At 37.9% G+C, this 18,422-nt stretch overlaps 1 protein-coding gene across 5 annotated transcripts in view; it reads right to left on the bottom strand.

The window, feature by feature from the left end:
* FSHR (follicle stimulating hormone receptor) overlaps window positions 1–18,422 on the bottom strand; it is a 156,433-nt gene that overhangs the window by 2,810 nt on the left and 135,201 nt on the right. For 3 of the 5 annotated variants that reach the window (XM_021267214.4, XM_021267213.4, XM_021267212.4), the window contains 6 exons: window positions 16,478–16,549; window positions 14,226–14,303; window positions 12,353–12,463; window positions 11,228–11,296; window positions 11,038–11,112; window positions 5,704–5,889 (listed from right to left, as the gene is read on the bottom strand). In XM_021267214.4, the coding sequence (XP_021122889.4) occupies window positions 5,704–5,889; window positions 11,038–11,112; window positions 11,228–11,296; window positions 12,353–12,463; window positions 14,226–14,303; window positions 16,478–16,549 (591 nt within the window). The remainder of the gene's footprint in view (window positions 1–5,703; window positions 5,890–11,037; window positions 11,113–11,227; window positions 11,297–12,352; window positions 12,464–14,225; window positions 14,304–16,477; window positions 16,550–18,422) is intronic. The other 2 variants (XM_021267215.4, XM_005012095.6) reach the window with 2 other exon arrangements.

The raw sequence follows: 18,422 nt of genomic DNA, 5'->3' as shown, positions 1-18,422 counted from the left end.
TATGTTCCAGGACAGGACCGTAGGTTATCTTCCACCCTGATTTGCAGTACACTTGAGAGGACAGCTTCCTAGGCAAGCTAGGTTGAAATGGTTAAACAACTTGTAGCAGATTAAAAGCGAGGATTCTTATTTTTTTTGTAACCCAATTTTACCCTTTGACTTTGTGCACTCACTACATCTTCCAAAAATCAAGTTGAAAAGGAAGAAAGAAAAACTAATGAAGGCCCAGCACCAGAAGGTGAGGAACATTTCCTATGAGGTTTCGAGCATCCTCTGCTATTATCAATATTTTTTATCTTGCCTGTCAACTGAGGCAGAAAGCCGATTTTCTGTGAGGTCAAATATGCACTATGGAGGTCACAATAGCAATAACAAGGCATTACATTTTGCTCCCCTGTGTTCTGCCTGCGTGAGGATGAGTGAGGGGCCAAGCATATTGATCAATATATCAACAGTTCTCTAGCTGAGAGGGAGTGTATGCTTCCAGGGAGCAATAATGGATGAGAAAGTCCCTCAGCTTTCAGTGTAACAGGCACTTGAGGACACTGAAAACTACTGCAATTAGTAGTTCTTTGTAAATGAACTGAAGAAAACTGGTTTCATCCAATTGCTTCCCATCTATGAGTTAAAAATAAACATTTTCCTAAATTATGGAGGCACTACCTACAGTTAAATCCATCTAACAGATAAGACAGCTATGTAAGGCCAATGAAATATTTCTAATTATTATTATTTATTCATTCCTGAATTATTTAACACCCAGAGCTCCCAAACAAAATCAGACCGAGTTAGCCACTATGTTTGTTCTGAGGATAGGTAGTGAGGAGTCTCCCGGATGCTTCCTTGCACGGTAAGCAGAGTGACGGGCAGTTGCAAACTCCCAAGGGAAAGAAAAGCCATCATCTGGTACTGACTGTCCTGAGATATTTGCCCCTTGTACTCTCAGAACAATAATTTAAAACATTTTTGGCAAGAGGTTGGGCCTTGCTTTCCTTTGAGAAGGCAAGCATTATAATAGTTCATTTATTCAGACTATTTTTAACACTCTGCTGCTGTTTAACACTGTTTTGCTCAAGTAAACACTCTGAATAATAAACCAGGGAAAGGACAACTTAAAAAGCAACATTAAAATTGGCAAAGCACTCTGACAAGTATAACTACCCTCGTGCAAGTAGTTATTTCATGCACTCCATCTGGATCTGGTGACAACAGGATCTCGTGTGCTGAGAAACATAATTAGCAGAATAAATAGTCCAGACCTGAGTTCTGTGTTAGGCCCTATCTTGAACCAAACATCCTTACCAAAAAATGACATCAAGTGAGTAGGAAGCAACTGGTATTACGTTCTCATGAAACAAGGCCCAAACACAACTCTATGTGCCATGTTCTTTAAAAAATAGGTTTTCAAGTGATAGCTTCTCCAAAAAATAATGATCATGTGTAAGGACAGTAATAATGATGCAGATATTTAAGCAGAAGGTGATCTTTATATCAAGGAAAGCCTGTGGGATTATATAATGGTCTATGTCAAGTTGAGGGTTTTAACATCCAGCTTCTACCCTATCTGAGCTTGAAAGATATTATTTTCCAGTCACAGGAGAATGTGAGAGTTCAACGCACTACACTGGACTTGTCCTAAAAAGCAGGTTAGCTCCTGTGAGGCCACCATCACAATATTCCAGTGTAATAAATCTTCAGATCAATATTTATCATAAAATCCTTCTTAGAATAGGGAAGAAAATAATCAAAACTGCCAACATTTTAATTTGTGTCTCAGTCTGGCAGGTCTGTGCTTGATGGGACATCCTCCAAAATGTAGAAGGCACTGCCTCTATAACAGGTTTAACATTTCCACTAGCACAACAGAGCTGGTGCAAATGCGTTTAGGAGAGGTGATCACTATCTACTACGGTGATTTATTTTATCTAAGGTTCTTAAGTGCTGGAGAAATATCAAAGATAGGAAATCTTTGATTTGGGGCAAATGGGGCAGCCAGAAAGGGGCCACACACCCCTGACTTAATTACTTCTGAGATTTCCCACATGAGCATCAAATGCTTCAGTGATCCTTAGAAATGCACTTACAGTATAATGAGGCATCCTTCTTATACTTCCTGGACTACCTAGAAATATTTTGAGATCTAAACTGTTATAGAGGAATGTGTGGCTCCTGTGAAGATGCACAGCAAGTCAGGTAACATCACTGTTCCCACCAGAGTAAGAAATGTCTGCTGCACTAAACCAAATGCAGCTCTTGCCAAAGGAATACTAGACGTTGTGTGAGCAAACATTGCAGACTATTAATAGCTCTTCAAAATCCTGAGCAGTCTTGAATGCACACACATCTTGTCAAGAAAACTGCTTTGAAATGCAAGTGGATGTAGCTGCTGCAGATGTGACTAACCTCTGCTGAAGTGCATGGGAATACCTATCATATTCAGACTCACAGCACTGAACTAACTTGCACACATATTCTCTCTTTAAACCGGAGAGAGGATATTGGTCTCCCACCAATTTCAGTACACGACACGACTGTATGAATTAAATGACCATTTTTAATTGCATTTAAATGAAGTTAACAGGAAAAAAAATGATCTAAATAATTCTGTATTTACGCCTAGTATTTTTAAAAGATAATTCTGGCAACCATTAAAACCATAGAAAAATGAATTCAATTTGTTCTGTTGATCAGGGAGATACAGTTGATATGTATATGTTTATTCATATAATCATATATCAGAGCATATACAGATCTCAAGTCTGAATTTTTATATTTTTTACCCAGCAGTGATGCATTTCTTTTACAGGACAATGAATGCTATATTCCTAATGATTCTTGTCCTAGTCTAGTTGGCTGAAAACTTAACTAATATTTAAATATGGGAAACCAGGAATTGGTTGTTTTAACAGTGAAACAAAACTATCTTGAATGTACTGTATACAGAAAATGGTTTATCTAGATGTATTTATTTAACACAGGAGTTCATAATGATAGACAGAGATAGACACAGTTTGTTTCTTGATCCCTTGTCCTTCTAGATTTCAATGCGTTGCTCCTCTTCTACACCTACTTTATAATAAACAAAAGCCTTCTTGCCTTGTCAGCTACAATTAAGTGGAATATTCTTTGAATTAAATTACTAGAATAAAGTGAAATGGAAAAAAGTCTCTGCAACTAAAGAATAGCTATTCTTTCAAAAGTGTGTTTAGCTTTTAAAATCAGAAATTAACATCCTTTTCAATATTTTAAGTATAGAAAAAAACAAAAAGGTACTGTAGAAAAAAACAAAAAGGTTTTTAATGCACCTTAAAAATTCAGTTTTACTAACTCTACAAAAAAATGATCTTAAGTCATTTTCTTCTGCTGTTTGAAGGACTTTTCATTCATTTAAAATAGATTGGCCAACTCACTGGCCATCTGCACTTGTCTTTTGAGTGCTGCTCAGTTCATTGGCATTTCTTTGCAAAATTACACTCACCCGGGTTTTGGGAAGGGCTGTCAGTATCCTCCTCGGTTTCTTACTTGCCAGGGTAGAGATGCCCCAAATTGGAGCTGTACTATGGGGGAAGTGAGTGCTGTGGGCTTCAATTCCCCTGGGTAATTGTGGCACAAAATTTATTCAGAGGGAGGGGATGCTGAGAGCTAACTAAAAGCTCAGTGCCATCTTCTCCTGTTGCCTTCCTTCATCAGTAACTCTTAACCTGATTTTAAAAAGCCCTGTTGCCTACTTTCCAGTGTGGATTCTAGGATTTGGGTCTTGATTTGGCTCAGGCAGTCCAGAAGTCAAGTACCTTCAAAAATATGTATGATAAAGTGACATCAAAATCCCTTTGCTGATTTAGCTTTTTAGAACTAAACATGCTTCCTCTGAACTCATTGGGAAATACCACTCTGCCACCAGCACTGGAAGGACTGGAACCATTTCTAATTAGCAGGCAACCAAGCACTGTGCCTGAGTAAGCCTGTAGAAATATGTGAAAATATCACCTGCTGATAACCACTTGCAGCAAAAAGTTTAGAATTTTGGATCAGAAACTGGCAATGAGGGATGGATTCTGCCAGGTACTTTCCTTACCACTGTAGTGTCCAATATCAAACTTGCACTTTTCCAATTTAGTTTTGCAACACACATATGGGTGATATGTACTAGCTACCAGCATAGCAGGACCAGGCATCTTTCATTGCCAGGTGACAATACACTGCTAAAAGTAAAATAAATGGCTATTATAAGTATCTAAATGAAATTTACAAATAGTTTGTACTTTTTTATGCATGGTTTTACTTTTCTTTGAAATTTTAGGCATGTTCTGAAGACAATGTCTTGAATTATAACAATGATCCATAAAATGTTTTTTTTTTTTTTTTGAGGACTTCCAGTAAAAGAAGAATTTCAAACAATAACATGTTGCCACAGGAACCAATCTTTCAGGTTTTCCAGTGGCGCAAATTCATGAGGTTCATTAGATCACATGTAACATTTAAGGTTTATCTGAACAGCTGAAAATACTCAATGTGAGTCACTTCATACCTGAAGTCTCAGTTCGTCTTGATGATGGCAAAATAAAACAAGTACTGAAAATTAGTTTGGGAGTCTACAAAGACCTCCCTGACCCAGTGAATTTGAGTTTAAGGGGATTGCTCTAGCTCAACCATTTCAGAAATTATGTCCAAAAATCATGTGTATGCAGATGTGACAGATGAAGTACCTGTGGCAGAGGTGATTCTCCCACTATATTTGGCATTGGTGAGGCCTCACCTTGAATATAGTATGCAGTTTTGGGATCCACAATATAAAAAGGATGTTAAGATACTTGAAAGCATCCAGAGGAGGACAATACCAGTAAAAGGGCTGGAAGGCACGTCCTATGAGTAGAGGCTGAGGACTCTTGTATTGTCTAGTCTGGAGAAATGGAGGCTAAGAGGTGACATCTCTCTACTACTTCCTGTGGAGGGGAAATAGAGGGGAAAGTGCTGGTCTTTTTTCCCTGGTAACCAATGATAGGACACATGGGAATGGTACAAAGCTGCACCAGAGGAGGTTCAACTGGATATTAGGAAACATGTCTTTACTGTGAGAGAGCTCAAACACCAGTGAGATAGTTGATGCCCTGTGCCTGTCAGTGCTCAAGAGGCATTTGGACAACACCCTCATTAATATGCTTTAAGTATTGATTAGCCCTGAAGTGGTCAGGTGGTTGGACTTAATGATTTTGTAAGTCCCTTCCAACTGAACTGTTCTGTTTTGTTCTCTTCTGTTCTATTTGGTTCCAACATCAGTGTGGCTTCCTGAGGTTAAGAGGTTAACACCACTCCGTAGTTCTGTCACCCATGTGAATTGGTGGCAAGGTATTTACCAGCTTCTCTGGAAACACAAATATCCTTCCAGTTACCTCCTGAAAAGTTATCATCATGTTTCTTGTCGGATATCTTCAGTGTGGCTCCAGGCTGATCCAGGACAGCAGGTCCCAGTGAGAGATGACCCTATGACGAATGTGGTCTAGAGTCTTAGCTGGAGATAATAGCGATGCTAGTACAACTATCAATATTTATTACCAACCTGGAATGGAGAGGCAGTACACTGTGTAACATGAATAAACATGTATGTATTATATGTTTATTTATATCCAGATTTTGAAGAAGTTTGTTTAATTCACTATCAATGTCTGAGAAGCATCAAAAAGAGAAACAAATGAAATCACTTACTTTTGTCTTTTCCAGTTTGTAAATGCACAGCAATGGCTAGGATAGGTGAAATTTGCCTCAATCAATGATCTAAATTTGCTTAAATCAGGAAGTTTTTTTAAATTATATGTAGACCTTGCTCTTAGCTTCTTAATGAGTTCTAATCCGTGACCTGGCAGGAAACTGATTTTTGTCCTGGAAATATCCCTTTAAAAAAACATATGAAAATTATGATAAAAAGCAAATTTACTTCGACTCTACAGTAGGTATGTGTTTTAAACTGTCCTAGTCAGTATCAGAGTACCGATTAAAAAGAGATCAGCTGGAAATTTGTGCTGAAAACAGGATCAGGTGATAAATTAATAGTTTCTCAATGAAACATTAAATAATATTAATTGCAAACAACAATCAAGTGAAGTTAGTCTGATTTGAGAAAAAAGAAAAAGATCCCACAACCCTCTGGGTAAAGATTAGCAGTGACAAAAACTATTAGATCCATATGATTCTAGGTTTAGTAAATACCAAAAGAAACACACTATTCATCCAAGAATGCTGTTACAGGCGGAATAAATAAATAAATAAATAAAAAGATTGATGAAGTAGATTGATGAAATCACAAGAGAATTTTGTGATGTTCCTCATGAACATCACATCATGCAAAGCCTACCATGGAAAAGGCAATAAACACAAAGAGAGAATCTCACGGGATGTTACAGATGTGAGGAGATGTTGAGGATACCAGATTTTGTGCTCATTAAGAAGGAAAAGAGACTAAAGAGAGACAGAAGTGATGTAGTTCAAACTTTGAAGAACAAAAATATTGAAATATTTCCAGAGCTTTAAAAACCAAAGAATACAGACTGAAGCAAAGGAAGGGGTAAGATTACAGGAGGTTAGAAGAGGTGCATTTATGTGGAAGGCAATTATTGTGTGGGATGGGCTATCAAAGGCAGCAATGGAAGCAGCAGCTACAAACATATCACAGAGAGCATCAGTGAGGCTTTCAGGGGGAAAAACATTATGCAAACACTAATTCATGACTTGCGCTACACAGGTAGGGAAAGGGAAGAAGGACTAGTGATGCTCCATCTCCACAGAACCTGTCTCCATGGCTCCAGGGTGTAACAGCTGGGGCAAAACATCCACATATTTCCTTGGCTAGGAACAGACGGTGTCCCTCAGCTTGCGACAGCAGAAGTGCATACTTCTTTCTCTTAGATCAACAGTGAAATGGACTACATAAAAACCACCCTGTCCTCCCTTAGCTCCCATGCTCTTATGGCATGAGAGTAATGCAGAATGCAATGTTTGCTGAGGGTGCTCTTCTTTATTCTCTCACAAAAGAAAAAAATTCCCCCTAACAAGGGAATAGAACTGACAATATTTGTCATTTTCTCCATGCCTCCCCTCCCAAGGTACATTAATCTATAACAGTACGATGCCAGGACAACATGTTATTTTATCTCTATTACATAACAGGCACAAATTGCTTTTATTACCATATTAATGCAGTAGAGTGGTGCTACTTGAAGGGGAGACAAAGTTTTGGCAGCGTACAGTGAAGTTCAGACCCTCTCTACGTACAACATGCACATTTGCACCTCTTCTCCTCTCTGAAAACCAGAATTAATACCAGAAAATGTCTCTGTTTTGACTCTGTCTGTAGGGTAGGGTGGTCACATCTAAGAAATTTATATTCATCTAATAAAGCAGTTACTGGCTGCTGGTAAAGAGGATCTTTGTGTCGATACTGTGCCCACAGCTGGAGGGTTTGGATCCAGGCTCTGAAAGAATGTCCCACCTTCAGGTAACACCTTCAGAAGGCAGTCTGTGCCTGCCCCACTGGTATGCCCATTTTCGTATTGGGGTATTAACACCTGTAGCTTGCTGGCAGCTTCAGTTGCCAACTGGACAGTGAATTGTGGAAGCAAAGGAATGAAGATGGACCACATGCTGCTGCACTGACCTAGGGTCATAACTTCTGTGAACAAGGACAAGATGGGCTGGTGGAAGCAGAAATACTTCTGCAGGTCAGGCTGAGAGAAGCCAAGGTTTGGTCCTGAGGTTCTTTTAGGACTGATCTGTGTCTCACAGGAGCAGCTGAAGAGAAATTTTAGGCTTTTGATTTCTGACTTAGACACCTAAAGTAGTAATTGGGTTGCAGTGAACAATCTCAGTTGTTTCATTGACTGACTATTGTCCTTAGTTCACTGCCTAATGAAAACTGTCACCTAGAGAACATGTTCATTATTCACCAAAAGCAGCTTTCTATTTAAATCCACAGACAGTATCACTCATGACATCAATAAGAGCCTACAGAACTTCACAAGGGTTCATAATTCTGAACAAGAATCAAAAATGTTTTCCTAGTCTCATTAGCCAGAAATCTTCAGTACCTCCAAACTGTTATTATACTGCATAGAAGTAACAAGTAAATATGAATAGGAATATCACCTGGATATTCCAGCAGCTAAAATATTACTGGGTCTCTGGCCATATCTAAACAATTTCATAAATATTCAATATTTTCCCATGAAAATTCTTCTTTTAAAAAGTGTTTTTTTTTTTTTTTTTTTTTTTTTTTTTTTTTTTGTTCATTATTGTCCATAAACCAAAGTGAGCTGAGGAAAGTGCTTTGTAAACTACTGCAGGGCTTGCTGGGATGCCTGTTAGGGATAGTTATCGATACACCATCAGCAGACTACCCCCCCCCCCCCCCCCAAACAGAAACACAGATGTTGTGTATGTAGTTTGGTTGCTTTATCCACTGAATCATCATGGAGCAGAAGCAGAACTCAGCACAGAGTTTCTTTGGGATGTTTTCCTAGTTACAGGAATGGTAAATTAAATAAGCAAGATGAACTAGAAGATTAAATAGCAGAAGAAATCAAACCAGAAAGCATCAGTGACAGGAATACGTCATATTATTAATGCTTGGCTGCTAGTCATCACCTTTGACAGCAGCCGGTGCAGGAACAGTGAAATGAATCTGACTTTTCTTACAAACACTTCCCTTTCCCTCTGGGAATCAGTTACTGGGATTAGTCAAAATACTGACCAGCTGATAGTCCTGTTTAGGTCTGAAAGGAACATAGCAAGAGAGCAAGATGTGGCTGGCAGAACAGACATCAGAGAGGAGTGATCAGTGAGACCAATTTTCTCAGCAGTTGTATCTAAACTACTCTCTGGCTGTGCTTCAGGGATTCAGCTGTCTAGCCGGGGATCTACTGGAGCTCTCCCATGGCCAACATATGCGGATTTTCTGTTAAAAACGAATTGCAAGGACAGGACAGACCACAGACATACCTTGCCCTGTCTCTGAGGCAGGATGCAGCCAGAGAACTCAGCCCAGAATGGACCCTCATTAAGCAGCTGAATTATATTTATAGAGAGGGGGAATCTGTGAGGCTTCCTACAGCTTCCTTCAATTTGCTGGTACTCCCAAAATGATCTTAATGCTTGTGGAATGAAGAGTTGTGTAGGGTCTCCAGTAAAAGCTCATGTAGGCCACTACAGCTATGGGAGCACCAGGAAAAGACTAAACGAAACAATGTGGATGAAAAGTGAAGCTACAAAATTTCAAGTTAGCAATAAAGAGTATTTCTGTATAGAAAGAATGTGTATATGTGTGGGATTAATTAGCCATTTGATTTACTTGCTTACTGTCAGTACTGAAATTCTGTAGCTCAAAACTTGATGTCTTTCCAAAAGGAATTGATTGCTGAAATTGTGCAGCCAAGTATAAAGCAGACAAGGTGCTAAGGCTTGTGCTTTCTGACATTACTATTTGTGTTTGTCTATCTTTCATGCTGTTTCAATATTCTGAAATATAAAATAGGAGTTGTTATTAATTGACTGTAGAGCACTGGTTCAGGAAGAACAAGAGTTAAAACATCCTGACATTCAGTCTAATAAAACATTGCAATTTGCAACACAAATTTTATTTCAACAGCACTGTTTTTCCCAGCAAAGATATTATTATGGGTCAATCATTTCCACAAAGCACATTCAAGGTGTAAGCTATAGTGACAGATGTAGCTTTCTTGATCTCAGTCAGGATAAAAAGGTAATTTCCCATCCATAGAACAGTGGATATACAAGTAATGGAATAGAAAACTTCTTGCACAAATAACTTGGTGTTAGAAATTGAACTATCAAATGAGTCTGAACTACAGACAAATCTATTTGATAAACCTTGTGAATCAGCTACAACTTGCAAAGAAAATGCATTTACTCTTTGCTACAGGAAACAATGCTTTTCCAAAGAAACATCAATGATGTTATTGCTGAAAAGATGCTGAAAAGATACTCCACTGCTAGTCTTTTCCAAAGGAGAAAGTCACTGAAGGAGTGATGGTAACAGGGAAGAATGCAGTAACCCATAGGTTAGCTCTTTCTATCATTGGTGTAGCATAGGTGTGTCATAACAACATGTAAAAAGGCCTTCAGGAGTGCTTTTATCTGAACTCAAAGTTAACTAGCCACTTTCTCCTCTCATTTTTTTAGATTTCTAACCACTTTAATCTCTGTGTAAAATCTTCCAGCAGCTCCCAATACCTGCTTTCACCTTTTCTGGCTGACTCCTAGCTTTCTCTGGACGTCCAGAAAAAATGGGAAGAAAGAAAAGAGTCAATGAATTTGTGACACAAAAAAAGACATCATTGTCTTTGCTGCAACTGTTATGTTCTGTGGCTGATGCTCACAAGAAGTTGTGCACACTCACAGGTGTTTTACAACTTGTCAAAGTGTAGCATGAGGTGCTGATAGATAGACTGATAGATGTGAGCATCTTATTGTTGAACTCCCTATTGCTGAGATCTTGCTTTCCAGCCTACCACCCACCAAGAGATCCTGCTGTAACTGTGTGATATAGATGTGTAATATATATATGCGTGTATATATATATATATATCCCTATATATGTATATATAGGGATCCCTGTCCCTGCAGGGTAGGGATTTTATCTTTAGGATTAAGCTTTAAAGATGCAGGGCAGATCTTCACTGGTTTTAAATAGTTCAAGGGGGAGCAATTCAGATTTAGGCACTGAGAACTAACTCAGCTAATACACTGTTATGGTGATTCACTGTGTGGTGAATCTGGATATAAATCCCTGGATGCAAATACTCCAAAAACCCCGAGGAAAGAGTGAAAACATGGATCTAGAGTGACTTGGCTTCCAGTTTTTTATATTCAGAACTACACCTCCAATTTTGAATTGCAGGAGTTGTGAGGAGTTGTGTTGTATTCATATGTTCTTCTTTGACCTTTTCTGGGGGCTTAATGATGAGAAAAAGGAACAAACAAACAAACAAACAAAAAAACAAACAAAAGTAAAATCTGAATATTACTTACAAAACAACAGGCCCGTTGGCTCCTTGGAAGACATCATTTGGTAATTTTTCTAAGTTTTGATTGTCACTTAGGTTTCTGAAAAACACAATATTGATGCTAAAACAATCTGAAATAAAAAAAAAAATACCTTGCAGAAATAGCTACCTTCTAATAATTTATTTTCAGAATAGTAAACAACAGAAATAGTTACAGCTCATCCAGGTATGTTCCGTTAAATGCATGATTCTCAATTTCCTGAATCCCATTTTTATTTAGCCATCTGCAACAGAGAAATAAAAAATGTTCTTATACATGTTCACAATTTATATGCATGTAATTAAAATCAGTGAAAAGGATCTCAAACAAGTAAAATTATTAAATAAATGCTTAAATTATGATATTTCTATGAATCCCAGCTGATAAGCTCCCAATAGTTACAGGAAGGATTTAGATACAGCTATGAACAGGGAAGCTCAGCATTACCGTCAGAGATGACAGCTACAGTAAGTTTCTGAAACATAAGTAGAACTGATTAAGACACTGGTGCTGCTCTGCTGCCCTGGAAAGCCTTCAGTGAATCTAACAAAGCTGGTCCAGGTTAATCCCAGAATGGGTGAGACCAGAACCTTTCTGGTGCTGTTGGTGCCATCTACAAGATGCTTTTTTTCAAGATGCTTTTGAAATAGCTTAACCTTTGCCTATAATTACCAAAAAAAATAAAAATCAAACCAAAACAAAAACCAACCAACCAAGTAACAACAAAACACAAAAACAACAAAACCAAAACCAAATCAAAACAAAGCAATCAAACTAACAAAAAAAAAGCAACAAAAACAAACAAACAAAACAAAACAAACAAACAAAAAAAAACAAACCAAAACAACAACAACAACAACAACAACAACAAAAAGACCCAGGAAGTAAAAAAGGATGAGGCTAGTAACAAACTGCCTGGTTCTTCCTGCACCTGCTGTCTCTTCAAATTATATTGCCTTCCTGCTCCCCATCTCCCCAGGATCCTTCTCCTGAGAGAAGACACAGGTAGTGAACTGGGAGGGCTTTCTGCCAAGTTTTTACTGAAGTGCATTAAGTAATTAATGTTTAATGTCTTTCCATCTCTTCCCTTCATGGTCCTGAAAATTTACACTTGAGTTAGTTATATTTATCATCTTTACAGTGTAATCTTTCATCTTGTTGCTTTGCAACTCATGCTCTTTCCAACAGGGCATGACAAGTTTGATAGGTGGCAAAACTGGCATGATTTAATAAAACTATCAGCAAACACGGATGTAGGGTTTCTAATTCACACTGAAAACTGAGCATGCAAGTGACCCACTTATCTGAGGTCTGAGGTGGTGAGCTCAGGTCATCATGAAAATCAGTTATGGGTCTGGTTGAAAGGATTACTCTTTTGACCATGGAAGGCAGATGTGCATAATTCCAGTGTCTGTCAGGTCAGATCAAGAAAACTGTCACTGTCCCCTTCGCTTGCATACACTATTAGACATGACTGAGCAGGCACACAGGAGAGACATGTCCCTGCTTATAGCATTTAAAACATTTATTACATTACATTGGTCTTATCCATTCATAGCTGCCAAGCTGATATAGATGCATTTAATCACAGGATTAGCTCTTACTGTTTTCTCTCACTGAATATTATGCTAATACAATGAGATACTAAGGACATAAAATCTGAATTACTGTTGCCATGCAGTGTGGACTCCTGTCACCTGGTAAATTGCATTCAAGCAGTAAAAAGAAAAAACAAAATTTTAACTAAATCCCAAGGCTTCATTGTAGTTCTTTCTCCATTGTTACCTGGGCAAGCTTCTATTGAGACAAATTCTCTCCTCACTTCAACCAGCATCCTTACTGACTCCCCTGAATAAACTGGAAGTCTTATGATAGCAACAAGTGACAATGGAGACACAGATCCAGAGCTTGGACATATGGGCTAGATCACTATATTTAAAACCCCCTTAAAATTCACCTGCTCTGTATTGATCCCTGCATAGGGTAAACTTAGATGTAATCCAAATTACTGGCTTGAACATGCTGGGAGCCTGCTACAGTAAACCTAGTAAAACTGGCTCTCCCCACACTGTGGAGGTTCAGTGGGTCCTGGGTGTTTGGAATGCTTGAGTGGTATTGGGATATCAAATCCCACTAAACTCTGACATGTATATCTCACCCCATAGTAGTATTATGGAAATAAATAAGGTATGTGCTATGCAGTGGTCTGACAAAACCAAGTCTTATGTGGTTAGCAAATACTATTATCAGAGGAGAAAAGATAAATAAGTACATTTGGGGTATTGTTACTTGAATATGTTTGAGTTAACTGAATGTATATCTCAGCTCTGTGTGTGTGTGTTTGTGTCTGTCTGTTTAAAAACTTCAGGGAACTTGACATACAGATTGTGGACAACTGATAGGGAAAAAGGAGAGGTAACAGTCAAGTGACTTTTTACTGTCCTCTCTTCAAGTATTGGTGGCCTGACTGTGTCCTACCAAAATCAATGCGAACCAAATCAATCAGTTCTTGCTTGTCTGTTTTGGTATGAGAGGTAAATGGCACACACACTGGGAAATTTTTCCACTCTGACTAGGCAAAATTAAGGCAACTTGTTATTAAGCACACAATGCATTTTGATATACTAACAGAAAGGATCAAAGAAGCTAAGTAGTTTATTAAAAAACATGACCGTTCAAATCAAACAAAAAGACATCTAACCACACAGCATGAAACTGCATAGTGAACTGGCCTGTATCAATGCATTAACTCTGTATACAAATATACCATATTTCCAAAACATCTACATATATTTTGCCCGAGTAACAAACTTCTTTGAATGATGTGTCTGACTGTAAATATTTATGAGTCACACCATCCTTTTGAACACAATTTGTACCACATGAGTTGTTGTTGTAGGTGGAATACATTTAACCTTGGCATCAGTAATTACAAAATTCATTCTACACTGTGGTTCTAAAATTAGGGCCAGAATTAGAATACAACAAAAACCACAAAAGCATTCATTTTTCATGACAGTAAAGCAGAATACAGAGATTTTGGAGGTAGAGGAGAAGTCTAAAACCTGTAATTGAATTTGGAAGCTGATAGAAAAGAGACCATCCTCTCAACCCATTTCTGAAGAAGGAACAAGCTAGAAAGAAGAAGAATGGGTTTGTTATGTCTTACTCACAGAATCACACTTTCAGAACTCAGGCCCATGAACGAATTTCTTTCAATTGTACGTATATTGATATTGTCTTGAATATCTCTGAAAAATAAAATACAATATAAAGTACACCTCTTTGCACGTCTGCAAGCCTCTCAATATGCAAAGATATTTCAAACATGGTATTTTTTCTTATATTCAATCTGAGGAACTGTTTTATGCAATGGCTGATGACTTGAGTTTTTAAGAGAGCAAACCTTTCTGACAGAAAAAGGTAAAGGCAAAGCATTTCTATATTCTTGTTCTTCACATCCCCATACCTGCCTCCCAGAATGGTTTAAGCCATTAGAATGCAAAGAACCTTGGTCTCATAACCCTAATGTGGATGGAATAGTTCCTCCAGAAAATACACTACTCAGAAAATGCAAGTTGAGTGGTTGGGAGGCCACCACTTCTCTGAGCCTCCCAAACAGAAGATGGAAAATCCATTAGCCTTTTTGGCCTGATTCAGCAGGGTACCTAAATGAATATAGTTCCATGAATAGTTTCCCTCCTAATGTCAATGTGTTTGATTATAAGCTTTTGTATGTGCTTAAGAACTTCAGACATGGGACCCCTGTCAGTTCAGTTTGTTGAAGTGACAAGTATGCATTTCAGTCTTTCAGCAGTTTTGACTGATGCACAAAAAGAACGGCAGATATACATTCTGTTGCTTGCTCAAAATAGACCTCAAAGAAGTTAAACAGTATTACTCATAATTTAGACTGGGGATATGGTTGTTTTCATGCTGTTTCTGTTGGAAAGCATGGAACAAAATGAATTATCTGCAAAGCTTGAAGTTAAAAGATATTCCAAAATTATCTCGCACTGACAGTTATTTAACCACAACTGTGTTACCATTCACAACACTGCATTAGCTGACACTTCCACACTTCTGCACATTGAGATCAGCAGAGGTAGGAATAGGGAGGGAGTGCAGCAGCCATAGAAGCAAAAGTTTCCTACTGCTATGGGGAAACAATGAGGCCCTTATAAACCTCAATAACCCGTTAAGATCTATCTTTGAGATTTAAATATTGGCGCAACTGAAGCCAGCAAGAATTTTCTTATTGACCTCAGTGGGTTTTGAACTAAGGTCTATTTCAGGTCTTAAGCAATGTCAAGGCCTAGTTATTCTTACAGAAAGTAAGGAATTTCACCTGAAGAAAATATCTCTTTCTCAGCAGAACATGGTAATTCAAGTCTAGTTAAGACTGATGATAAAGGTATGCGGGAGGAAGTTTCTGTAGCTCCACACCTATTGTATTTTCTTGATGGTTTCAAGGAGCCCTGAAGGGCAGTTCTCAAAATTACAAGTGTATTACAGAAATGTATTTTGTATATTATATGGGTATACAATATTCAAGTGTCTCCCTGTATGCTTTCTATGCATTTTTATTTATATTGATGGCTCTTACTAAGACAATTGCATGATTCATGTTTCTGCAGATTTTAATCTTCTAATCAGGGACTTGAAGATTCAAAACTTGTCCTATGCACCAGTAATATATCTTGTTCAAAAGAAGAGAATAAATATTTGCCTGTTTCTCAGGTTTTCTGCATTCAGTTATACTCAGAACTGATGGGAAAATTTCTGTCAAGATATTTTTCCATCAAAACCCTCGAATTTTGATAGATACATTTTTTTTCCAGAAAAGTGCTTTTACAAAAAAAAAGCCTGCTTTCACACAAAATTTTACATTTTTATCCCCCTGTTGGCACTGGAAATTTTTTTAGAAAAATATAATTTATTCCCTGGACAGTTTTATTACCAGTGAAAAAAATGAGCACAGTAGAGTTATTTTCCCTTGTTTTTTGTTTTCTTTGTTGTGGCCATCTGTCTACTGAAAATGGCACCAAGATCAGCAACTCCTTCTATGCAGGCTAGAGAATTGTCACCAGATGGCAACAAATTTCCACTTCCAACAGCCTGGCTTGAATTTCAACCACTAAAACAGAACTCAGGGGACTACTAGTCCCCTGAGACATCTGGCTGTGCATTTATAATGTAGTTAATGGAAGAGTAGTCAGTAGACTGCAAGCTACAATGCTTGATAGAAAGGAGAACTAGAGAATACTGAGACCTTTTAGGTGACATTAACATCAATGCCTACAAAATTGCAACCCAAAATGCTATCATGAAGCTAATAGGCAAGCATAAGGGCAATCACATCTTGAAAGATTTTGTTAGAACAGCAAAATGTTCAAAAGGAGCTTTTAAAAGCATTACAACTTACAGTAAAACTTTCTGGAAGGAGTGCACCTTCTGGACAACAGGTAAAAATCTAAGGCCAGTATTTGATATTAACCTAAAGAAGAGAGGAGAAATTACAATTATTATTTCTGTCCCAAGAATGAAGCAATAACTAAAAAAGAAGAAAGTAGATTGTACTTAAAATGTAAGCCACAAGAAGTAGGCTTTCACCACATACCCAGCATCTACCCACAAGAATCTTGATATTCTAATGTAAAAAGGTTTTTGTCAAAAGTGCAACTTGAGTTCTCCCCCACTGCAGTCAAGGGAGAAAACATATCCGGGATAATTACATTTTCTCCTGATGATCTCAGGATATCTTCAGTGTTAATTCCCACACCATATTCTAAGAAATCAACCACACTGACACAGGATAATTATTTTCAGAGAATCATAGAATCATTAAGGTTGAAAAAGACCTTCAAGACCATCTGGCCCAACCATACCACTACCACCAATGTCACCCAATAAACCATGTCACTAAGCACCACGTCCAACAATTTTCATAATAACTCTTCAAATAAAAAAAATACAAATTCACTTACCACAATTTTAATCTTCTCATCTAAATGATGATACATTAATTCAATTGGAAATATTATTATTTCATGAAAGTGAGAGAAAGTTAGGACACTGTTCCCAAGCACCGTTGATAGCAAGAAACCGAATACATGGGAACATTTCAGCAGTTTACTTGATGGGAAATGGTCTTGATTCTCGGCATTTAACCACCTTCAGCCTCCCACCATACTGGGCACTGCTGGCTTCTGTTTTGCTGTTCACATCTGTGAAACACTGTCCCAGAAATGCTGACTTTGAAGGACAATCCTGTGCCCACAGCCAGGGAGGAAAAGGGGGCACAGCTATTGACAGAGCTGCACCATGTCCAGTTAAGCAATTTTTGTTGTCCAGAACAGTAGTAAGGGTAGGACAGGAGCAACAAACGATATTGCCATGCAGAAAGAGAAGGTTGTTGGCTGTTTGATGGCTGGAAGGAGGGTGGAGTGCCTGGCTGGGGAAGTGCAGTAGGAAAGAGGAGCTGGAGTTTGTCTCAGCCACCAAAATGTCTCATTACCATGCTTATGGTACCAAAGAAAGAAAATACGGGTTCTTGAAAGGGTAATTATCTCTTTGTATTTTTACTGTGTGAGATGTAGAGAATATCTTACTGAACATATTGGTTCTTTAAGGTGTAGTATAATGGAAGTATATGTAGTATATGGAAGGTATTTTTTATCTTGGCACTTAAATAGAACAATATTCTTCCATTACTGGATGCGATTTTTTTGGGGCAGATTCATTCCTGAATGGTGTTAGATGGTGATGAAAAGCACTGCTTGAGACTGGAAAAAAGTAAAGGCATTCATTTGATGTTTATTATGAACCTAGACCATTTCAGAACAGTTGCAGACTTTCAAGTTTTATGAACTGAACTGAAACCAAACAGCCAACTGTGACAACCAAATCCACAAGGACCAAAAAGGTCCATAAATAGTCATTCACTTGTAGGAATACTCATCTGAGCTCTCTGAGGCGGTATTTGGATATTCTCAGAGGTTCATATTGAAAAGCCAACTGGTTATCTTCCTCATAACAAAAAGCATTGCATTATATGTAGGAAAAAATTAAAGAAGTGTAGTGAATATTCATGAAGCCAATTTGGAAATGTTGATGAAATGTCATTGACTGTTTCATCCCAGGAGTCAGAGTGGTCTGACATTACGTTAGCTTAAAAATCACAGCTGTCATGTGTGACCAAGAAAGCTCTACAAAAATGCCTTTGAAAAACTATTGCATGTAGTTAAATAGAAAGCAGGATTAATGAAACAGGTGGATTTCATAAGCCTGTTATTATTTAAAGTACTTCTGCACTTATACTTTGTGAAAGGAATTAGCAAAAAAAATAAAAATTAGAAGCAATAGAAGAA

Source organism: Anas platyrhynchos, chromosome 3, assembly GCF_047663525.1.
Source record: "Anas platyrhynchos isolate ZD024472 breed Pekin duck chromosome 3, IASCAAS_PekinDuck_T2T, whole genome shotgun sequence".
NCBI lineage: Eukaryota > Metazoa > Chordata > Aves > Anseriformes > Anatidae > Anas > Anas platyrhynchos.
The sequence above is the reverse complement of the archived record's forward strand: the minus strand, read 5'-3'. Positions and strand labels throughout refer to the sequence as shown.